The 23,300-nt window shown below is 58.7% G+C and overlaps 4 protein-coding genes across 5 annotated transcripts; all 4 read left to right on the plus strand.

The window, feature by feature from the left end:
- Positions 1-831: 831 nt before the first annotated feature.
- Positions 832-3,684, plus strand: TUSC2 (tumor suppressor 2, mitochondrial calcium regulator). The gene is made up of 3 exons (XM_082847539.1): positions 832-1,075; positions 2,186-2,306; positions 2,477-3,684. Exons 1-3 carry the CDS (start codon positions 930-932, stop codon positions 2,540-2,542), a joined length of 333 nt encoding a protein of 110 aa, XP_082703665.1. The 5' UTR covers positions 832-929; the 3' UTR covers positions 2,543-3,684.
- A 2,187-nt stretch (positions 3,685-5,871) lies between these two features.
- On the plus strand, positions 5,872-23,120 carry LOC309966965 (hyaluronidase-2). Its single transcript, XM_082847421.1, has 8 exons — positions 5,872-5,940; positions 8,033-9,012; positions 9,464-9,553; positions 9,990-10,396; positions 17,480-17,580; positions 21,160-22,070; positions 22,281-22,370; positions 22,487-23,120. The coding sequence occupies exons 2-8, from the start codon at positions 8,083-8,085 to the stop codon at positions 22,748-22,750; spliced, it is 2,793 nt and encodes a 930-aa protein (XP_082703547.1). The 5' UTR covers positions 5,872-5,940; positions 8,033-8,082; the 3' UTR covers positions 22,751-23,120.
- Positions 13,811-17,101, plus strand: HYAL1 (hyaluronidase 1). 2 transcript variants are annotated; one of them, XM_082848701.1, is made up of 4 exons: positions 13,811-13,913; positions 14,388-15,311; positions 15,669-15,758; positions 15,940-17,101. In XM_082848701.1, the coding sequence occupies exons 1-4, from the start codon at positions 13,893-13,895 to the stop codon at positions 16,237-16,239; spliced, it is 1,335 nt and encodes a 444-aa protein (XP_082704827.1). In that variant the 5' UTR covers positions 13,811-13,892; the 3' UTR covers positions 16,240-17,101. The 2 variants fall into 2 exon arrangements, with proteins under 2 accessions (XP_082704827.1, XP_082704828.1); XM_082848702.1 differs by having other exon boundaries at positions 13,822-13,913; positions 14,272-15,311.
- On the plus strand, positions 19,174-20,230 carry NAA80 (N-alpha-acetyltransferase 80, NatH catalytic subunit; the record flags this gene model as incomplete). Its single annotated transcript, XM_082848703.1, is given in 3 exon segments — positions 19,174-19,193; positions 19,195-19,315; positions 19,319-20,230. Coding segments are annotated over 3 exon segments (1,053 nt in total).
- Positions 23,121-23,300: the final 180 nt, after the last annotated feature.

Raw genomic sequence — 23,300 nt, forward strand, 5'->3', positions numbered from 1 at the left:
AGTTGCCCCTCATGCCAGTGGCTGCCGAGGTTGATGGACAGGCTCAGAGCACCTTTTCAAGTGGGACCATGGGACAAATTTGTGAAGGATGTGGTGTATGGATATGTACTGAGTCATCACTCAAACCCCGGGGCTCAGGTCGTGGTGGGGGAAAGAACATCGGCTGCAGCCAGAGCTTAGGGAAACCACACACTCCAAGCTGTGGAAGGCGCTTCACCAAATATTGAGATAACTACTGTGGATCAGACACTGCTCATGGCACCGAAGGTACAGATATGTTAACTCTTGCCTTCATGAAGCATGGCTTCTGGTGGATCTGGAAAGAATTCTGAATTTGAAGTTCTTCAGCCCTGAATGTAGATATACAACTACATTAAGCCAATTCCTTAATTTTCCTTAGGTTCAGTTTCTTTGCCACGTGCCACAGTGGGGATCGTAAAAACGGTGTGGGGATAGAATGAGGGCAGACGGGCACTGCCCAAACTGGCCTAGGGTCAGGCCCTAAAGTGCTGCTTTGGTTGGGCAGGCTCGCTGAGCCTGACCTCTGGGGGTCGGGGACTTCGGAGCCGCAGTACAAGCCGAAGAAACCAGGTGGAGGACACAGCCACCGCTATCCAGACTGTGAGCCGCCCCAGCTGGAGAGGGCGTGGCCTGCTGGGACCTGACGTCTCGCAGTGCATGCTGGGATACCAGCATCTGAGGGCAGCTATTAGCCCAGCCCCGCGGACCGACGAGAGAAGCAGCCAATCAGAGGCAGGAGCATACGCAGTGTTCGGAAGCGGAAGTGAGGTTTCCGTGGAGACAGCGGAGCCTGCGGAAGGCGGCGGCGGCGGCACCTGCGAGCGGAGGCCTAGGCGGGGCATGGCGGCGCGGACGGTCCTGTGAGAGCGAAGCTGCCGCGGGGCCCGCCATGTGCCGGCGGCCCTGACATGGGCGCCAGCGGCTCCAAAGCTCGGGGCCTGTGGCCCTTCGCCTCGGCGGCGGGGGGCGGCGGCCCGGAGGCGGCTGTCGCTGAGCAAGCTTTGGTGCGACCGCGAGGCCGAGTCGTGCCCCCCTTCGTATTCACGCGCCGCGGGTAAGGGCGTGGGGTTCCGCCCCCGGGAGGACAGACGGGCGGCTGGGTGCCCCGCGTCATGGGGCGCTCCCGCCGCTGTACCCCCTACACCCGAGTCAGGACGGTTCCCATATTTCAGGCTCCCAGAGGAACAAGGGGTGGGGAAAGCCGAGCAGTCGGTTCCTGGCGGCCTGGCTGCTCTGAAGGTCTCCCGAGGAGAAGAGTGGGCCTGAGGCTTGTCCCTGGGCAGGCCCTCCTCACGGTGAAGCTAAGATAGGGCCTCCCTGAGACTTCAGAACCTCTTCCTTTCATCCCATCCATCCCAGCCTGCAAGCTGAAGGCTCCTATCCTCCCTCACCTCCAGTTCTCTCTCGGGGAGAATGACCCTCTGTTTTGTCTGTTTACGTTCCCCACAGTGGTGGGGTTGGACCTCTCTGGGTAGTGGCCGGGAAAGCAGGACTGGCCCCCAGCGTTGGGGATGGGGCCTGGGGAAAAAGACCCTCACCCAGGTATGTTTCCCAGATCTGGAGCACTGACCTCCCCCCTCCCCCAAGCGGCCCAGACAGGAGCACTAGATTGGCCTGGCTGTGATGGGCCCTGGGGAGTGACACTCAGGTGATGCTGGGGATTTGGCTGTAGATACTAGGGGGACCCCAACAGTGGCAGTTTGGCTGCATCAACCACCTGGATGGGGGAGGATGCAGGCTTTTTCCCTTTAGGCTCCCTCCTAGCTCAGGCATCTGCTATCTCAGGCTTTGGCCCTGGGCCAGCAGTGTCTTCTGGAGTGAGACCAACATGCCCAGGCCACCATCCTGCCCACTCTAGAAGCCCTGGGTGAAGGCAAGGGCCTGATGGAACGGCTACTCTTGCTGAACAAACCAGTGATTTTTTGGTATGGCCTCTCTTCTCATAATCTGACAGAGTAGCACTGGCCACCACCCCACTCCCCACTTCCTTTTGGTATACCCCAGATACTAAGCAAGGGATTCTCCAGGCATACTAACCTCCCTTCCTCCCACCAAGGTTGTTCCTCCCCATTTTGGGGGAGGGCATACTTCCCTGTGGTCTGTGGCATTTGCCATGACTAGGTTGGGGCTCCAGCCCAGCCTGTTCCCCTCTCCCTCTGCACAGCTCCATGTTCTATGACGAGGATGGGGATCTGGCTCACGAGTTCTATGAGGAGACAATCATCACCAAGAACGGGCAGAAGCGGGCCAAGCTGAGGCGGGTACATAAGAACCTGATTCCTCAGGTGAGGGGCTGGGCAGTGGTCATAGAGCCTATGTTGATTGTGTGGAGGTAGACCCAGATGGGGTCTGCTCTTATGGTGGGGGCTCTTGGGGGAGGAGCTGGGAGGAACAGGAAGGCTTCCTGGAGTAGGGGCCCTGAGCTGGCCCTCACTAGCCTCTGTTTCCATGGCAGGGCATCGTGAAGCTGGATCCCCCCCGCATCCACGTGGATTTCCCTGTGATCCTCTATGAGGTGTGAGCCTGGGGGGTGGCAGGCATAAACACCCCCTGCCCCAGCAAGAAACCCCCAGGCTCAAGGTGTGGCTTCCACTGAGGAACCTAGGCTGGGGCCACAACCGTGAATAAACTCCACTGGCCCGGAACCTTCAACTGTGAGCAGGGCAGTCCTACAATGCTGGTTGGGTGTTGGTTTGTATGTGGACAAGAGGTGGCTGGTGGCTGGCAAGGGCTGATGGCGGAGTTACCAGTCCACCTTTCCCAGCAATCCCTACAAGGAGCATGGCAGGGCATATGCTGTTCAGGAATGCCTGGTTCCTGTGCCCTTGCCTGGCCTGCATTCTTCCAAGCTTGCCTAGGGCCCAGCCCTGCTGGAGGCTACAGCACTTTACAAGTAAGGTCTGCCTTTTTCCAGCCCCAGGGCTGTGGGAGCTGTACACAAGTGGGAACTTCCTTTCCCTCACTTCCTTCACCCTCTCGTTGGAGCATTTCAGCCGTTTGCTACCTCGATTCCTCCTGTGTTGGACAGAAGCTGGGGGCAGAACAAGCCTGATTCTTCCTGCCTACCTGCCCATCTGTTCCCACCCCCAGATGGATGGACAGTTTGCTGGCTGTTAATAGATGTGGGAGGTTTCTCCCTCTACCCCGGGCTGGGCTGATCCCTCCCCACTGCAACTAGTTGTTGACCCCTACCCCAACTGAGAGGGCATAGGATGGGGATCAGGAAGGGCTCTGGATGCCTGTGCCTATGGGGTGTTGCCACATCCCACCTACTGTGTCTAATCCCCCTTGCCCTTACACATCCACCACCCTGTGATAAGGGACAGCACCCTGTGGCTGGTGCCAGTAGCTCTGAGGAGCCCACCACCCATTCCCCTACAGTATACCCATCCCTTCAGGATCAGTAAGAGAAAAGTACTGGAGCCCTGGGTAGGGACAGAAAGGAGAGAACAATCATAAAGGAATACTTAAAATGTGAAAGCTTGTAAATAGTCTAGTCCATGATGTTGGGGCAGAGTCTGATTTCTACATAAAAATGACTTTTTTTTTTTTAATTCCTTACTGTGCAAACTCTGTTCTTCAAGCGTGTGAGAAATGGCTTGGGGAGGGTAGCCCTCAATCTAGGAAGGCTGTTGTGTTATTTGTTCAATAAAATTATTTGTAGACCCTGCATACAAGAATGACATCTCTGAGGCTTGATACCCAGTATCTAGACCACCACCTGGGCATAGTAGGTGGGCCTGGGTGGGGGACTCTTGTTGCCCACATCTCCAGCGAGGCCCAGAGTGAGCATGAGCCTAGCCTGCGGCCATTCCAGCTACAATCAGCAGGTGGCAGTGTATTCACACAGACCTCATTGCAGACCCCCTCAGGATGGAGAGCCATTCATACTTGTGTATGTGTTCAATAAGCGGGGACCCCTGGAATTGGAAGGCCCTGGAGTACCTCAGTAGGGATTGGCCCCATCTGCCTGACCTGAGGTGAGAGTGTGACCACACATAGGTCTGGAACAGTTGTCCTGCCCCCAGCTGTGCCAGCTGACGCCACGTGAGGTCACAGCCTGAGCCCCATGGACCTCCAAGGCCCAGCCTTAGATGGACAGCAGCCAAGTGGGTACCACTGCCCTTGACCTACTGCGAGGCTCTGCAGCCCAAACCTACTTGCACTACCAGGAGAGTAGGCTTGGGGCTTCTGTTCCAGCAGGTAAAGCTCAGCTACCCAATACTTCCTCTGGTCCTTTCTGCCCTGTCTTCTCACCTGCAGTCTTCTCCCTGTGGACATTTGGCCTACACTTCTCAGGTCCTGCTGTGAGGCTGGTTCTCTACTAGGCCTAGCCCTTGGCCATCAGCCCATCTCCCAGTAAGGGGAGGAGGGAGTTCAAGGACACAGGCTGCTGGGTCTGGGAAGTTGGCCTAACTGTCTTTTGGAGGTTTAAACTTGTCAAGTGTGAAGCAGGATCACCCTCTGCAGCCTGGACTTGTAGTTTTTCTTTGGGCACCTTCCCGTTTCCCCAGTAAGATGCCAGGCATAAGGCCCTATTGTCGTCCTCCACTGTCCCTCCCACTGACTGCCCCAAGGCCAGGGTTCTGCCATGCTGGGTGGCAGCCCATCACCACTGTCCCAGTGTGGGGGAACTCCCTGTGCTGGGCCTGCCCTAGCTGACCCCAAAGCTGGAAACAATGGGGGTCATGGCTGTGCTTCCCCACTCCCTCCTACTGGGCTGTGCTCACTTCCTTCCTTCCTGAGGAAGTGTCCCTGCCCTGGGACAGTCTGGTCTGGCCTTTGTTTCCCCAGGGGCCCCCAGCCTTGGAGCTTTTAAGGCCTGTGTCCCTTGTGGAGCCAGCACAGGGGTCCAGGGACACCACCCTCCCATGCCATGTCCTGGACTCCTTGGTCATCAGGGTAGACTCCAGGATATGTTCCCATCTCCCCCAGTCCCCCAGTCTTACACAGCCTTCTGTTAGGAGAGAGGGCCTGGGCATGAAGGAGGTGGGCTGGTAGGGTCGGGGGGCGGGTAGGCTCAGGGTGATTTGAGAGTGTGCAGATTTGTACCTCTGGAGGGGTCTGCTGGGACCTGCTGCAGCCCTCCTGGGAGCTAGCCACGTTATGGGCACCCCCTTCCCACAGGAATACACCCCTTTCCTCACCCATGTGGTAAGGAGCCCCTTACTCTGCAGCATCTTAGTGAAATCCACCCAGGAACATCCTCTGGCAGGAGAGCACCCTGCAGAACCCTCCCAGGCCCTGCCCCTCCCCCCAACAGTCACCCACATCAACACATTGTCCACTCTGTCACACTTGGGATGCTTCCGCTCTCAGTGGAAAAAAATTGACTCAGCTCCTGTAAGTTCCCCCAACACCCCCACCCCAGGGCTGGTTCTCTTCTTCACCACCTGCTTTGGGGGATCATCTGCCAAACATCCCCCAAGTAGTTTGACTCCCCAAAACGCCACCACCAGGGCCTCTCCACTCACAAGCTGCTGGATTTGAGGATGGGCCTCAACCTTAAGGGCAGGTTGGGGAGAAAAGCTTTCAGTGTTAAGGAAGCTGCCAGCATGGGGGAGGCTGGCACCTGAACCAGGTCCCCCAGCCTTCCTGTCACCTGGTGCAGTTTGCTGGGCCAGGGCCTACTCAGGGGAAGGGTGGGGCAGGCAGCCAGCCTGCAGGGCACGCCGGAGGGAAACGGTCAAGGCGGTCCCCTCCCCCGCGCATGTTCCTGGCCCTTTCCTCTCTGAGGGGCAGCAGGAAGTGAGGAGAAAGGGCCGGGGCGGGAGGCGGGAGCGGGTGGGAGGGATGGGGTTTATCAAGCTGCCGGCGGGCTGCCCGGAGGGCAGCAGCTGGTGCGAGTAGCTTTTCTGGAGACTTACCCCGGGAAGGAGGGAGGCCGCCGACCTACTGGGCCGACGGACTCCCACACAGGTGAGCCCAGGGCAGGCGACTGGTCTGCACCCTGGTACATGCGCTCACAGCAGCGCTCCCTGCCTCTCCTCCCAGTCGCGCGGGCGGGGAATGGGCTGGCCATACAGACCCGGGCCCTTTGGGGAGCTGAGGATCCCGGGGGAGCGGATCTAGGAAGAGGCAAGGAATACTCCCCCCATTCCAGCTCCAAGCCTGCTCCCCAGAGGGAGGGGCTTACAGGACCAAAGGACTTAGGATACTGGGCAGGGGCCTAGGGGAAACCCTCTGGCCGGGCCGGCTTTCTCTGCCATCTGTCCAGGAACTTCTGCAAGGGTGGCAGCTTCCTCAGAGTTGAAAGGAAGCCTTGGGGGCTCCCACAGGCCCCCCAGAGACTGGACAGGAGGCGATGGGAGCCCAGGGATTGGCCTGTGCCTGATGCAGGTCGGGGGCAGGGGGACGCCCTATCCCCAGGGCCCGCTGGGCTTACTGGCCCCAGCCGGGCGGGCCTAGCTGCGACCCACAGCTCGTGTTGCCCGGACAACCACTGCCTCCACGCAGTCCTGGAAGAGCTAAGACGCGGGTGCTAGGCCCCCTCCCCAAGTCTGGCAGGGGGCGGGGATTCCCTTCAGACCAGGGTCGGGGGAAGGGAGCCCTGATTCGTAGGGGGCGGCACATTACTGTCCTGCGAGACCAGAGGTCGGCTCTGGTCACCGTCCCCCTTTCCATACAAAGGGGCCCCAGGACTGGAGACTACGCTCAGGGATGCTGAGCCAGATTCACTACTACCCCCGGCCAAGGCCTCGGGGTCCCACAACACCTCCTTCTGGCCGGGTGACGGAACGCCACCTCCTTTATTCCCTCCCCGACCCCCGTCCTTTATGCTGTCCCTTTAAGCGGCTGGCCGCGTCGCAGAGCAGCGAGGACTGTACCACCGGCCGCAGGCTGCGGGGGGGAATTTGGGGCTGACTGGCCCTCACGGCTGAGACTCCACAAGAAAGCCCCATTTGGAGGGGTCTCACGGTTCCAGATTGATGGTCTCATTCCTCGGCAGAGGATCTGGGGACCTTGGAGCCCAAAACGCAGCACTGGCTACCCGAAAGTCAGGCACACCTTTCCGACCCCGCCGCAAATCCTGCGCAGGGCCCGCCTCCGCGCTGAATTCTTAAAGGGCCCGCGGGTTGGGGGGGCGGAGCCAGTAGAGGCGCCGAACCGGGGCAGTGCCTGGTGGAGCGGCCGGAGCGGGCCGGGCTGGGGCGGGGATGGCGATGGCCATGGCGCAGGTCCCGGCGGCTCCCTGCGCGAGGTGAGGGAGGGCAGTGCGAGCCTGGCGGCTCTCTCCGCGGGCTCTGTTCTGAGCCCCCAGGGAGGCGGCCCAGGACCCCCCCCCCCCAACTCTGGGCCGGGTTCAGCCCCCACGTGCGGGGCGGGGGCGGGGTCCCGGACAAAGGCCAGGTGGAGTGGGCTTTGCCCCGGACCGCTTGGCCCGCGGGCGCGATCATTTCTGGTAGCTGTAGAGGGAAATGCCGGTCTGCCAGCGCCACCGTGGGAGATCCACCACCCCTTTGTCCCCGCGGGGCCTCCACCAAGCTGGGGAGAGTGTCTGCGCTGAGACAAAGTCTATTAGCCTCGCTCTGCTGCTGGGCGGGTGCAAAAAAAGATACCGGCTCTGGGGCTGTTACAGCTTCCTAGCTGCTTCATCAGCTGTGCCTTGCCTTACCCAAATGCTGTGGTTTCTCAGGACCAAGAGTACTTCACAGGGTAGAGTGGGCCTCGGTTTGGGGCTCTCAGAAACCTTGTCCTGGGTGGTATTCAGCCATGTGTGAGTCTCTGGGCAGTGAGTCTATAGCTCAATTCGTCCAGTTCTCAGAGGGGTCACAGACCTAACAAGTTCCTGCCCAGCTGTAGGCTACCTGCTCCAGGAAGGAGCCCTGGCAGTGAGTTCCTGCGCCTCAGTGGTCTGTGGTCTCTCAGACCTGTTATAGCCAATAACAGGGTCTGAACAACCCTGGGCACGGTGCCCTACACAGCATGGGCTTTGGGAGTATGGATGGGTTTGGGGTGGACACCTCCAGGATTCTATAGACTGATTTGCTGTCTCCCACCTTTCTCCCAGTTCCTGAGCTAGTGCCAGGCAGGTGACACTGTCTTCCTGCAGCCCCCAGCATGTGGGCAGGCCTGGGCCCTGCCGTCACACTGGCCCTGGTGTTGGCGGTGGCATGGGCCACGGAGCTGAAGCCCACAGCACCACCCATCTTCACAGGCCGGCCCTTTGTGGTAGCATGGGATGTGCCCACACAAGACTGTGGCCCACGCCACAAGGTGCCACTGGACCCAAAGGACATGAAGGCCTTTGATGTGCAGGCCTCACCTAATGAGGGTTTCGTGAACCAGAACATCACCATCTTCTACCGTGACCGGCTGGGCATGTATCCACACTTTGATTCGGTGGCGAGGTCTGTGCATGGTGGTGTGCCACAGAATGGCAGCCTCTGGGTACACCTGGAGATGCTAAAGGGACATGTGGAACGCTACATTCGTACACAGGAGCCTGCAGGGCTGGCAGTCATCGACTGGGAGGACTGGCGGCCAGTGTGGGTACGCAACTGGCAGGACAAGGACGTGTACCGCCGATTATCACGCCAGTTGGTGGCCAGTCGCCACCCTGACTGGCCACCAGACCGCATAGTGAAGCAGGCGCAGTATGAGTTTGAGTTTGCTGCACGCCAGTTCATGCTGGAGACACTGCGATTTGTCAAGGCATTTCGGCCTCGGCACCTGTGGGGCTTCTACCTCTTCCCCGACTGTTACAACCATGATTATGTGCAGAACTGGGAGACCTATACAGGCCGCTGCCCTGATGTTGAGGTCTCCCGAAATGACCAGCTGGCCTGGCTGTGGGCCGAGAGCACGGCCCTCTTCCCCTCTGTATACCTGGAAGAGACACTCGCTTCCTCCACACATGGCCGCAACTTTGTCAGCTTCCGTGTTCAGGAGGCCCTTCGCGTGGCTCACACCCACCATGCCAACCATGCACTCCCGGTCTACGTCTTCACGAGGCCCACCTATAGCCGCGGACTCACAGGGCTTAGCGAGGTATGTGCCTCCCAGGGCCCTGCCTTCGTCCTTGGGAAACCACTGCAGGCCTCCTGCCCCCAAGCTTACTGGCTACTCTACATCTCCTCACCTCATTATCTCTGTAACCCTATGAAAGGGTGGCATTGTTATCTCCATTTTGTGGATACAAAAATTGAGGGCCAGAGATGCTGAGAAATTTACCCAGAACTTCCCAGCAAATCCAGGCAGAGCAGGGACTTGGGCCTAGTATTCTGACTTTGCAGTCCATCCTGATAGGTACATACTAGGCTCAAGTGGGCCCTTGGCTTGGGAATGGGAGGCCAGAAGTGGGGGTGGAAACGGCTTAAACATTTAAGGAGAAAGTGAAACACCTGCTGCCTAGGGGTGAGAAGGAGGGCCTTCTCACACTGTCTGTCCTTCTCACCCTGTGGTCTCAGTATTCCCCAGTGACCATCTCCTTCCCACACAGATGGATCTCATCTCCACCATTGGCGAGAGTGCAGCCCTGGGTGCAGCTGGTGTCATCCTCTGGGGTGATGCGGGATACACCACCAGCATGGTAAGTAAGACCCACCCAGCCTACTGGAGCTGAGTCTGCAGGGACAGGCAGAGCGTCTGTGCTTTTGGCTGCAAACCTCAAAGTGGTCCCCTCATCTGTCCCCCACCCAAGGAGCCCCAGTCCCAACAGAGAAGACACAGTCCCTCCCCTTCTCCCAGGAAGGGGGATTTGCTGTCCTGACCAGCTGTTGAGTTCCACCCTGCCTCATCTGCCCTGCTGGGTTCCAGTCCCTGCCCCCACCCCCTTCTTAGAAGGAATAGGAACAGTGAGGGCTCAGGCATGCTTGCGTGTGTGTGTGTGTGTGTGTGTGTGTGTGTGTGTGTGTGTGTGTGTGTGCATTGTTAAAAGAAGGTACAGTCACCACAGTGTAAACAGAGTTTCCATCTGGGCCTGTGGGCTGAGACAGCTGACCCTGATCCCTGACCTCTGCCCCCAGGAGACCTGCCAGTACCTCAAGGATTACCTGACCCGGTTGCTGGTACCCTACGTCGTCAATGTGTCCTGGGCTGCCCAGTATTGCAGCTGGGCCCAGTGCCACGGCCACGGGCGCTGTGTGCGCCGTGACCCCAGTGCTAATACCTTCCTGCACCTCAGTGCCAGCAGCTTCCGCCTAGTGCCTAGCCACGCACCTGGTGAGCCGCAGCTGCGACCAGAGGGGGAACTCAGTTGGGCCGACCGCAACCACCTGCAGACGCACTTTCGCTGCCAGTGCTACTTAGGCTGGGGCGGCGAGCAATGCCAGTGGGACCGCAGGCGGGCAGCTGGGGGTGCCAGTGGGGCCTGGTCTGGGTCCCACCTCACCAGCCTGCTGGCTGTGGCCGCCCTGGCCCTCACCTGGACTTTGTAAGGGTCTCTCACGCAGCTGCCAGGCAAGCTGGCTTCTGCCACAAGGGCTCTGCTAGGCATGTAGGAGCCCACAAGGGGTGGACAAACCAGAGTCTGAAGGGGCAGAACCCCCTGGGATGCCCAGTAGGGTGTCCGTACCAGCTCCCACCCCCTGTTCTAAGGGGGAGGGACAGTCCCGTGGGAGGCCCCTTCTCTCCCTGCCAGAGAGGAAGAGGGGCACAGCTGGGCCGGGGAGGACCTGACCCTACTCCCCTGCCCCTGAATAGTTTATTATTATTATTTTGGGGTCTCTTTTGTAAATTAAATATGAAACAACTGCTTCTTTGCTTGGACTGTCTGTGCCTGGGCCAGGGCATGTGAGAGAGATTTCAGGGTCTTCCATATAAGGTTTGAGCTCAGTTCTGTCTCTGTGAGACTCTCTGCTGGCGACTTCTCATCTGTAAAAGGCATTCACTGGGATCTGCAGGCCAGAGCTTCCCACTCTAGCTGTCCTGCTAGGGCAGGGGCCACTGGGAGTGGAGGGACTCACAGTCTACCCCAACACCAAGGACCTTGCTTTATCCATATTGATTGGAAAGCAGTTGGGTACAACCTTCTGTGAGGGGTGGGGCTCATTGTGCTTCTCCTACTTGGTACTGTATCCCCAGCTGGGCTGGTGCCAGTCGCCTCGCCTTGCCCACCCAAGGAGAAAGGGGAAAGCGGATGTTTGATCTTCCCTGGCTGGGCAGGTAGCCAGATCACTCCTCCCTGCTGTTCTCACAGGCAAGGGCGGCTCCTCCACTCCCCAGTCCCAAGGACAGTGGACTTCAGCCACACGCACTTCTCCCCATCTAGCTCAGAGTCCTCCACTGGGTATGGTCAGGGGGAGGCAAGCAGGGCATTGGGATCTGAATCATGAGGTCCAGTCCCTGTCCCACTGCACAGATGCATGATGGGGTGAGGGGGAGGCATCCTCAACAGTCAGCCCTGTAATGGCCATGGGAGAGCATAGCTTGTCCCCAGCTGTCCCAGGGGAGAGAAGTAGCAGCCAGAGCTGTCATACCAGCTCTGACCTGCTTCACTTCCTCTGCTTCTGAAGTGAGTTATTCTGGGTGGGGCCCTGCCCCTCCCCTCAGCCATTGGACCCACACCTGGATTCCTCCTGTCCCTATCAGTGATGACTGATCCCCTGCCCTCAGATAATACCGGCTCGAGATGTACTCAAGAAACTGTCGAGCAGTGAGGAGGGCACCCCAGCCACAAGGACTCGGGAAGTAGCCTCAAGGAAGTGCTTTCTACATTGAGGTTGGGTTGGTTTTTTTTTGGGGGGGGTGGGGTGGGCGTACCATGCACGGCACATGGGATCTTAGTTCCCCGACCAGGGATCGAACCACTGCCCCCTGCAGTGGAAGCACGGTTTCCTAACTCCTGGACTGCCAGGGAAGTCCCTACATTGAGAGTCCCTACACTGAGTTTTGAAAGGTGGGGGGGAAACTTGATGCTGGGAACAAAGCATGGGCAAAGGCTGGAGGAACACAGAACACAAATGGAGACAGAGTTTGAGGCTTGGGTGTGACAGAGGGTTATGCTGCAGGTGGCCCTAGAGTGGCACCAGGCCTGATTTTGTCTGATGATAGTGACTATCCTACCTGTTCAGTGAACACACTGAACACACACATGTGCCAGGGCTGGGCTGGGTGCTGGGGATGCACCCATGAACCACACCAGCAAAGACTGCCATCCTCAGGGGTATGACAGCATAAAGGGAGATGCACTTTGGATGCCAAGGCCAAGTCAGATGTTGGACAGTGGAGAGTGCTCCCCAGAGGCATACAGGCAAGGGGATTGTGTGGTTAGAGCCTGGAAAAGCAATCCTCACCAAATCGATATTGATTCAGGTTGTAAAGTGATCCTTCATCCCTCTGGCTGCTGATGGCAGAGAATAGAGAGGGTGGTAGCACTGGGAGGGAGATGTCAAATCACATGGTGGGGGTAGGGCTGCTTGTGTCCTGGCTGCTTGTGACCAAGGTGGGGAGAGGCCGGCTGGAGAGTAGATTCAGGTGTCGATCAATAAGGCCATAAGATGATGGAGCCAGCAGAGGGAGGGCAAGGAAGGAGGAGCTGTGACCTATCTCCCCAACACCTGTGACTTCCCCTACCCAACTGTGACCCCACACACAGCTGTGACCTCCCCTACACAGATGTGACCCATGCATACCTGTTAGCTACCCTGCCCACATCTGTAACCTGCCAACACACAGGTTATCCAGACATACCTGTGACCTGACCCACACAGCTGTGACCTGGCTATGAGCTCAGGTTCAGACTGGGCTGTTCAGTGCTTTCACCTGGGCCAGGAACATGATGTTTCCTTCACCCCACTCTGGCAGGCAAGCCTGGGCCTGAGCACCTAGCAGGTCTCAGTTGCTAGCGTCTGAATCAGCAAACAAGCAAAATCACGAAGGAATGAACAAGCGCGTCTTCACTGATACACTCATGCTCATACCCGTGGTCACACAAACATGGGGTCTCATGGTCATAAAACAGGGTCTCACACACACCAAGTCCCAGGCACTGGGTCCCACACTTGTACATACACACTACTGGAGTTTGTGGAGAGTCCCAAATGTCCACTAACTGGAGCTTTACACAGACACAGTCACTGATCCAGCACATATACAAAGGGTGACAACGCAGCCCTGACTTCAGGAACACAGTTCCTTTCAGACACAGGTCCCTAAAGGGGGGATGATTTATCCACTAGGCACTGTAGGCACAGGGCCACACTACTTATACGGGTCCACAAAAATGTTTTAATTTTAATCTTTTTTAATCAGAAGAAAAAATACAGGAATAATGAATATAAAATAATGAATTCAGTCTGGATTATATCTGTCCTTATGCCAGTATAGTCGTAAAATATATTTTAAAAAAAATATGTATTTTTTTGGCTGCGCAGCATGTGGGATCTTAGTTCCCCGACCAGGGATCGAACCCGTGTCCCCTGCAGTGGAAGCACAGAGTCCTAACCATTCCCTTAAAATGTTTTTTTGAGGAATGGGTCCGCAAAGGTGAAAGTGCCTAGGGCCCATAGGTGTCATAATGCAGGCACGTGGGGAAGGCACCCACACTCCAGTATCACACCCCGTCGGATCTGCCACCCAGACGGCCCCCAAGCACTGCCTCCATCCCCACACCATCCCAAGTAAAGCCACAAAGTCCAGCCCCAGTGCTGACAGAGTGGGAGGGGCCACTTCCGGCCTAGCCCCACCTCCTACCAAGGGCACTTTGCTAGGAGTGCAGAGGTGGCTCTGCTGTCTGGCCCAGCCCTCTAACCCAGGGCCCGCCCCTCAGCCCGCCCCCAGACTGGGTGGGGTGACCCCTACAAAAGCTCAGGGTTTCTAGCAGCGGCTTCTTCCTCCAAGAGTCTCGGTGCAGCTGAGGCCAGAGTTAAGGAACAGAATCTTGCTGAGCCCTGCATAGGCCCTCACCCTGAGGTCAGGAAGTTTGGAGAATGAGGCCTTTCAGCCCTGAGGTCAGCAGGGACAAGTGGGCAGATTGGCGGGTGTGCAGGAGGGCTGGGCTGACCTTTCCTGCGTCACTGAGCATGCCCTCCTGCATGGGTGGCCAGGATTCCTGGGGAAAGAGACAGGGAAGCCCCCGCCTCCGTCAGTCGGCCAGCCTGGGGGCTGAGGGCCTGGCTCTCAGCCACTCTTCTCAAGACAGATGTCATGGCTTCTGTGGCCCTTGGGGAAAGGGGGCGGGCAAGCCAGGACAAGACCTGTGGGAGACAGAGGGCAGAGGTCGGCCCAAGAGGCAACTCGGATGTGCCCTCTAGTGGCCATGTTCCCCTCAATGCCTCTCCTTTGCCCTGACTTTCCTGAACCCTGCAGGTCAATATTTACCTGAAGCCAGAACAGAGGTGGATTAATAAGGGACTTGGCCTGCCTGCCCTCAGTAGGGGTCAGAGAGTTCAAGGCCTGCTTTCAGCTCTGCTTCCCCTGGCCAGGTTTCTCTAGACCTGCCCTGTGCCACGGCAGCGCACCTGCTTCCCATCTGCACCCTCTTCCTGAACTTGCTCGGCATGGCCAAAGGCTCCAGGGACCCCCTGGTACCCAACCGGCCCTTCGCCACCATCTGGAATGCAAACACCCAGTGGTGTCTAGAGAGGCATGGCGTGGACGTGGATGTCAGTGTCTTTGATGTGGTGGCCAACCCGGGGCAGACCTTCCGCGGCCCTGACATGACCATTTTCTACAGCTCCCAGCTGGGCACCTACCCTTACTACACACCTGCTGGGGAACCCGTATTCGGTGGCCTGCCCCAGAATGCCAGCCTGGCTGTCCACCTGGCCCGCGCGTTCCGGGACATCCTGGCTGCCATGCCTGCATCCAACTTCTCAGGGCTGGCAGTTATTGACTGGGAGGCATGGCGCCCACGCTGGGCCTTCAACTGGGACACCAAGGACATTTACCGGCAGCGCTCACGGGCACTGGTACAGGGGCAGCACCCTGACTGGCCAGCTCCTTGGGTGGAGGCAGCAGCTCAGGACCAGTTTGAGGGGGCTGCGCGGGCCTGGATGGCAGGCACCCTCAGGCTGGGACAAGCACTGCAGCCTCGTGGCCTCTGGGGCTTCTATGGCTTCCCTGATTGCTATAACTATGACTTTAAAAATCCCAACTACACTGGCCAGTGCCCACCAGGCATCCGTGCCGAGAATGACCAGCTGGGGTGGCTGTGGGGCCAGAGCCGTGCCCTCTACCCCAGCATCTACCTGCCTGCAGCACTGGAGGGCACAAAGAAGGCACGGATGTTTGTGCAGCACCGTGTGGGTGAGGCATTCCGTTTGGCCGTGGGTGCAGGGTACCCTGATCTGCCAGTGCTGCCCTACGTCCAGATCTTCTACGACATGACTAACCGCTTTCTGCCCCTGGTGAGTCTCCTGTGACCCCACCCACCTTGTAACCTACATTGTCAGGCATTAGTCCAGTAAGTGAGGCCACATAGCCCTGGGGCACTTTAGCCTTGGGACACTTTCATCCATTCCCTCTCACATTCTTTGAGCACCTACTGTGTGCCAAGTTCTGTGCTAGGCACAGACAATTCAGCATTCTTCAGAAAGAAATCATCCCTGCCTGCATGGCACTCACAGGCTAGAGTAAGAGCAGGCTTGCTTCTGGCCACCACAGCTAGAGCAGGCTATGAATTATTTGTCCCATGCAATAGTGTTACAGCAGGCTGCTGTGGGGACGGAGGGAGGCCCCACAGAGCTATGCTGTCCTTTCCCCAGGAGGAGCTGGAGCACAGCCTGGGGGAGAGTGCAGCCCAGGGGGCAGCAGGAGTGGTGCTCTGGGTGAGCTGGGAGAACACAAGAACCAAGGTGAGCTCAAGCCCAGGATGGGGGTGAGGGTGGGGGCAGGAGTGGGGCTTCCAGGCTGACTGGGGAGACCCTGGCCCACCCTTTACCCCTGCAGTCCTGGTTGACCAGCAGGTGAGTGCCTCAATGCCCTAGGTGGACCCGTGCATGGCCGTGGTGTCCTGACGCTCCCCCTCCCACCTAGGAATCCTGCCAGGCCATCAAGGAGTATGTTGACATGACACTGGGGCCCTTCATCCTGAATGTGACCAGTGGGGCTCTTCTGTGCAGTCAAGTCCTGTGCTCTGGCCATGGCCGTTGTGCTCGGCGCCCCAGTCACCCCGAGGCCCGCCTCATCCTCAGCCCCACCAGTTTCTCCATCGAGTCCACGCCTGGTGGTGGGCCTCTGACCCTCCGAGGTGCCCTCTCACTCAAGGATCGGTTGGCTGTGGAGTTCAAATGTCGCTGCTACCATGGGTGGACGGGAACATGGTGTGAGCAGTGAGGCATGTGGTGATTGGCACATGCACACATTGAGTACCTAATGCAATCTGGACCTGGCTACAGCGTTCTCAAGTACAGGCACAGTCACGAGTCATGGTCACAGTCAGAAGTACACTCAGGCACTGTCATGAGCATATGCTAGCCCATTCACACCTGCTTACAGACCAAGATAGTTGCATAAGGTGTTAGAGCCTTGGGCACCCACCCAGCAGAGTTAAAAATATTTCTTCCAGAGACATTGAGCCAGTCTTTAAACTGCAGCAATCACAAGAACTGACGCTCTGGACTTCCCTGGCGGTCCAGTGGTTAAGACTCCGTGCTTCTACTGCAGGGGGCGGGGGTTCGATCCCTGGTCAGGGAACTAAGATCCCGCATGCTGAAAGAAAGAAAGGGAGGGAGGGAGGAAGGAAGGAAGGAAGAAAGAGCTGACATTCACTGGGTGCCTACTTTTTCCGAGTCCTGTGCTAGGCATTTTAAGTAGTCTAACTTAATTGGGCAATCCTAACATGACACTATGAGGAAACTGAGGCACACACAGGGAGGGTAAGCACTTTACCCAAGGTTGCAGACAGAAAATAGAGCAGCTGAGATTCAAACCCAGGTGAATCTGGGTTTGAATCTCTACCCTCTACCTCTACCTCTATAGCGATGGAGCCCTTTGGCTCCTACTATATGTCGACGGTAATCAGCCCTGTACTGCAGCCTGAATCCGTTCAGAGGTAACAGCCTCACAAATAAAGCAGACATGATTCTAACTTCAAGAGCTGTTTATTGAGCACCTAAAACGTGCAGGCGCTGGGATCCAGAGGGCACAGGAAAATTCTTTTCTCTTGCTCAGATTTGATGTCTGTCCGAGGGCGGCTGCTTCTCAGGGTTGGGCCCAAATTTCGGGAGGAAGCTCCACCTGACCGTTTCCACGCTGGGCAGGAGGCTGACGTGAGCCGAAACAAAGCTGAACTGGGGGGGAGACCTATCTGAGTCTGGGGCGGGGCGAGGCGGGGCGAGATGGAAGCCCAGCCCACCCGTAATGGAGCTGGCGCTCGGTTCGCGCTCACTGGGAGCTGGGCCTGGATAAGCAAGGGCGGGAGGGGCAGAGGTAGAACCAGGGCAGAGATCTAGTCTGCGTCGGGTCTGTGTTATGACGCGAGGGGCGGGGGCCGGGGGCTAGCCGCCCCGAAGACCCGGGACCCGGTGGTGTGCCGCGGGCCGTGACGGCTGCAGTGCGTCCGCCTCACCGCTAGGGTGCGAGCGCCGCGTGCCGGAGGAGTCCGAGCCAGAGACAGCGAGATACAGATCCGTGTGGAGCGAGGACACGGAGCGTCCCGGAGCCAGGCGTCAGCATGTCAGTACTGCCCCCCTCCCCATGCGCGGCGTATTCGTCCTCATTGTCCCCCGCTCTCCCCGTCCGCTCCGCGCGTACAGTTCTCAAGTGACTAAGCCGCCCCGCACGCCCTCTTTGCGTCTGTCGTTCCCTCCCAGAGCATGCCGAGCCACAGCCGCCCGGAGTCAAGCTCCCGAAGCCCCCACCCCCAAACTCCACGGTTTGTCACCCAGTGGGAGGAAGGGGAAAACCGAGGCAGGAGAGACTGTCGCCTCTCTCTGTGGACCCGGGAGCCCCACCCACAGTGGGTGGGGTTGGCACAGAAAGGGTTAAGCCTGAGGGGGAAGTCTGGGGCTCCAGGCTCAGGGGCGGATCCTGGGGTTTCCTCTCTCCTGGTCCAGGGGTGCAGCTGCTGCGGAGGTGGCTGATGCAGGTGAGGGGCTTATAGCCCTCTGAGTGGGATGTGGTATGAGGGGAGGGGGCTACCTGTTACTGATCAGTGTGGAATTGGCCTCAAGCTCACGGGGCCTTCCTGCGGAGGTGGGGAAGGGGAGCCAGGGCATCCTCTCTGGAACAGGTGGGTAGAAGGGTGGGGCCCAGCGGCCACCTATCGCTAGAAATCCCCGAGCATTGACCCTTCTGCCAGCAGAGCCTGTGGTAGGATGGGCACACAATGGAGTTCGGGGTCAGGAGGTCTGAGCCCCCAACCTGGTAGCCGTTGGACACCCCTGTGGATGTAGGAAGGAAGCTGTGGTTCTTATCTAGCTAGGGTGTCTACGAAACAGGCCAGTGGGGAACCAGGCCTGCAGGAGCCACATTGCTGTGTGAGCCGGGCCCTTTCTGAGGGGCAGTTGGGTCCATGCCCAGTCAAAGTGTCCTGAGCTGGGCAGTGTTGGGGAGGGAGCCAGGGACTCTGTGCCCCTGGTAGGGAAGGCAGTCCAGGGAGGGGAAATTTGAGCCTGATGGGTGGGTGAATGGCACCCCAATATCTGTTAGGTGGCAGGCATGGCCCAGGTGGTCAAAAAGGCGGGGACCTGGTGTAGGGAGAAGGGTGGGACAGGGAACTTCCCTAGGGGAGTTCCTAGGGAAGCTGTGTTCCCTCCGAAGGGAATACAGCGTTTAAGCAGGGGGTCATGGTGTCTAGTTTGTGTGCTCTGTCTGATGGCCAGCCAGCTGCAATGGTGTAGGGCTGGATCTACTCTCCTGGGGAGGACAAAGCGGTAGTCAGAGAAGGCTGGGGCCTGGAGTCTTGATTTCTGCCCTAGCCTTTAGCCCTCAGCCTCCATCCAGTGTAAGGCAGAGCACCCAGGATCCATCCCCTCTGCTCTCCACCTGAGTCAGGTCCCCCAGGTATAGGGGATGGGATCCTCCAGGTCACCTGTGCCATCAGGTGAGTATGGGGACAAGGTGCAGCCCACCAGTTCCAGGATGCGTGGCCCTCCTTAGCACTCTGTCAGCCACTCCCTGCCCCAGCCCCATCCTCCCTTCTGGCACAGCCCAGCATGGCTGTTGTCCACAGGAGGAGCACCCTTCTGGTCTCAGGAGATACCACTGCCTGGAGACTGTGGCCTTAACCCCCAGCCTGGCACTGAGCCACCTGGAACCCAGCAGGAGATGACCTTGGCTCCCAGCCTGGCATCTGAGCCTGGATCCCACATGTAGGCAAGAGCTGACTCTGAGCCCTGGCCCAGCCAAGCTGACTCCTACCCTAGACCCTATACACCAGGTGGTGCTGATCCTGAGTACCACTCCAGCCTAACTGACTCTGGATCCTGCATGCCAGCCAGAGGTGACCCTGAGATCCAACCTGGCCAAGCTGATCCTGGATCCTACACACCAGCCAGATCTGACCCTGAGCCCCAGGCTAGCTGAGTTGACCCTGGGTTCTGCATGCCATCCAGAGATGACCCTCAGTCCTGGCTCAACTGAGCTGACCCTGGATCCCGCACGCCAGCCAGAGGAGACCCCAGCCCCCAACCTGGCTGAGCTGACCCTGGAGCCTGTGCACTGCCGACCTGAGCTCCTGGATGCCTGTGCCGACCTCATCAATGAGCAGTGGCCCCGCAGCCGCGCCTCCCGCCTGCACTCCTTGGGCCAGTCCTCAGATGCCTTCCCCCTCTGCTTGATGCTGCTGAGCCCCCGTCCCACGCCAGAGGCAGACCCCATTGTGGTGGGCCATGCCCGCCTGTCACGGGTGCTGGACCGGCCCCAGAGCCTCCTAGTGGAGACGGTGGTGGTGGCCCGAGCCTTGAGGGGCCGTGGCTTTGGCCGCTGCCTCATGGAGGGCCTTGAAGCCTTTGCTCAGGCCCGGGGCTTCCGCCGGCTACACCTCACCACCCATGACCAAATGCACTTTTACGCCCACCTGGGATACCAGCTGGGTGAGCCTGTGCAGGGCCTGGTCTTCACCAGTCGGTGGCTGCCTGCCACCCTGCTCAGTGCCTTCCCCAGGGCCTCCTTTCCCCGGCCACCCTGCAGGGCCCCTAGCCTGACTGCCCAAGCTGCCCCAAGAGCCCCCAAGGGGTCATCATTACCGCCACCCCCACCCCTGCCTGAGCCCTTGACCACCCTACCCCCACCTCCAGGAGGGCCCCCTCCACAAAGCCTGCTGGAGACTCAATACCAAGACCTGAGAAGACGCCCCATATTCTGGATGGAGAAAGACATCTGAGGGCTTACCCAGGGCAAGATGCTGTCTTTCTGGGTCAGTTGACTGCCCAGGACAGTACCAGCCTCAGCCCACTGGCCATCCCTCAGCTTCTATCCCCCGAGGGCAGCTTCAGCCTAGGCATGTTTCCTGAGTGCCAGTGGAGATGGCGCCATGGCTGTGGCTCAGAGCTCTCAGTGTGGCTGAATAAAGGCTTCTGTTGGGTGTGGTTGTGACAGTGTATTTGTTGACCCCCACCCTCATCTCCCAGCCTTGTCTTAGGTCCTCTGTCCCTGCAGGGGCCCTCAGATCCACCTCGGCCTTAGGGCCATGGGTGGAGGGACACCTGCCTTTTACCTCTCTCACTCTGCCAGGCCCAGGGGACAAGGAGACATTCACTCATCACCATTCACTGGGCACCTGCTGTGTTACAGGCCCTGGATTGGGCACAGGCAGTGGGGAACTAGACAGATAGGGTCTCAGCCCAAGGGACAGGGCAGGCATACTGTGGCAGGATCCATGCTGGGACAGTGGGAGCTCAAGTTTCCTCACTCCACTTGGAGATCTGGTAGACCTCCCAGGGCAGGTGATGCCATAGCAGAGACCTGAGTGCTGAGTAGAAATTAAGCCAGGCAAGGTGGGGGCTGAGTGTTCTTGGGGCAGGAAACAAAATGGGCAGAGGAAAGAAGGGGACTTGTGAAAGCTGTAGGTGGGGGAGGTGTCAGAGGGCACGGTGGTGCCATGGCAGAGATGGACAATACAGAAGGGGAGCTGCCCAAGCCAGCTTGGGTTGTGGCTGCTCTGAGAGGCCTATGAGACCCCTTGGGAACCAGGCTTTACGCACCTCCCTTTCTTGTGAGGAGGAGCTGGAGGAGTTTTCCCAGCTTTCTCTGCTGTGTGGAAGGTGTGGCCATGGCCATGGAGTCTAAGCTCACACCCCCTCTCTCCTGCAGGTTTCCATCCCTGGGGCATGACCATGCAGCTAGGCCTGGCCCTGGTGCTAGGGGTGGCCCTGTGCTTGGGATGTGGCCAGCCCCTGCTGCAAGCCCCTGAACGCCCCTTCTTGGTGCTGTGGAATGTGCCCTCAGCACACTGTAAGGCCCGCTTTGGCGTGCACCTGCCACTAGAGGCCCTGGGCATTGCAGCCAACCGTGGCCAGCGTTTCCACGGCCAGAATGTCACCATCTTCTACAAGAACCAGCTCGGCTTCTATCCCTACCTTGGGCCGAGGGGCACAGCTCACAACGGGGGCATCCCCCAGGCTGTGCCCCTTGACCGCCACCTGGCACGGGCTGCCCATCAGATCCGCCACAGCCTGCAACCTGGCTTCGCTGGCCTGGCAGTACTGGACTGGGAGGAATGGTGTCCACTCTGGTCTGGGAACTGGGGCCGCCGCCAGGTCTACCAGACAGCCTCCTGGGCTTGGGCACGGCGGGTATTCCCCAACCTGGACCCCCAGGAGCAGCTCTACAAGGCCCGTATCGGCTTTGAACAGGCAGCCCGTGCACTGATGGAGGACACACTGCGGCTAGGCCGGGCACTGCAGCCCCATGGGCTCTGGGGCTTCTATCGCTTCCCGGCCTGTGGCAATGGCTGGCATGGTACAGCTTCCAATTACACGGGCCACTGCCATGCAGCCACCCTTGCCCGCAATACCCAACTGCATTGGCTCTGGGCCGCCTCCAGCGCCCTCTTCCCCAGCATATACCTCCCACCCAGGTTACCACCTGCTCACCACCACGCATTTGTCCGATACCGCCTGGAGGAGGCCTTCCGTGTGGCCCTCGCTGGGCACCCACATCCCCTGCCTGTCCTGGCCTATGCCCGCCTCACACACCGGAGCTCTGGGAGGTTCCTGTCCCAGGTGAGTGAAAACTGAAGTCTAGGGGTCTGACTGGGGAGGCATGACATTCTCTGAGGGCTTGAGAAGCCACTCAGAGGCTCAGGGCCAAGGGGCCCTCCTCTAGGGGTGGAATCGGATCATGGCAGTGAGCCATGAAAGTTCTTGAAGGTGGAGGTTGGGCCAGATGGAGCTGGCCAGCCCAGCCCTGGCTTAGCAGCTCTCTGCCTCCAGGATGAACTTGTGCAGACCATTGGTGTGACCGCTGCACTGGGGGCAGCCGGCGTGGTGCTCTGGGGGGACCTGAGCTTCTCCAGTTCTGAGGTGATCATTGCCCTCTCCAGCCTGCCACACAGCCCATGCTGGGGTCCCAGAGATGGGGAAAGACCATGTCAGGGCCATGGAGCAGAAGCATTGATACATCCCTTCCCTCTCCTCAGGAGGAGTGCTGGCATCTCCATGACTACCTAGTGAGCACCCTGGGCCCTTATGTGATCAACGTGACCAGAGCAGCCATGGCCTGCAGTCACCAGCGGTGCCATGGCCATGGCCGATGTGCTTGCCAAGACCCAGGACAACTGGAAGTCTTTCTGCACCTGGAGCCAGATGGCAGCCCTGGAGATTGGGAGTCCTTCAGCTGCCGTTGTTATGCGGGCTGGGCTGGCCCTACCTGCCAGGAGCCCAGGCCTGAAGAAGCAACATAAAGCCAGGAGTCACCTGCCTCTGACCTTCATGTTCCTGCTGCCATCTTTCCAGTCCTGGAGGGAAGACTTTGTCCCACTCTTGTTCTATTTAGCTTACAGTCACTTCTCCCATGCACACACCCCACTTCCCATGGGATCCCTGGGGAGTGGAAGAGGCCAGAAAAAAACATACTGTTTTAAAACTAGACGCCCTCTGAGATCACCTCATCCCTCCTGACAAGAAAGCAGCCCCAGGAAGAGTCGGTGTTCCACAAGGTTAAGGTTGCCAGCCCAGGGCTCTGTTCTACACTTCACTGCGTCCATGGAATGGTCACAGGAGACCCGTCCAGGGGCAGGTGGGCCCCTGAGGAGATCTTGGCTAAGGTCTTTAAGTGCTAAGCTGTTGTCTGTAATCTGCTTTCATCATAAAGTTACTTTTTCTTTCACTGCCTGAGGTTTGGCTGTTCCCCAATTCTACGAAACCCACCCTCTTCCTGTCGCGAGCGTCCCGCTGCAAGTACCCAGAGATGCCGGTCCTGCGTCGTGGGCAGCTACAGGGTTAACGACTAAA

The sequence above is a fragment of the Leucopleurus acutus genome, assembly GCF_964270905.1.
Source record: "Leucopleurus acutus genome assembly, chromosome: 10".
NCBI classification, from domain to species: Eukaryota; Metazoa; Chordata; class Mammalia; order Artiodactyla; family Delphinidae; genus Leucopleurus; species Leucopleurus acutus.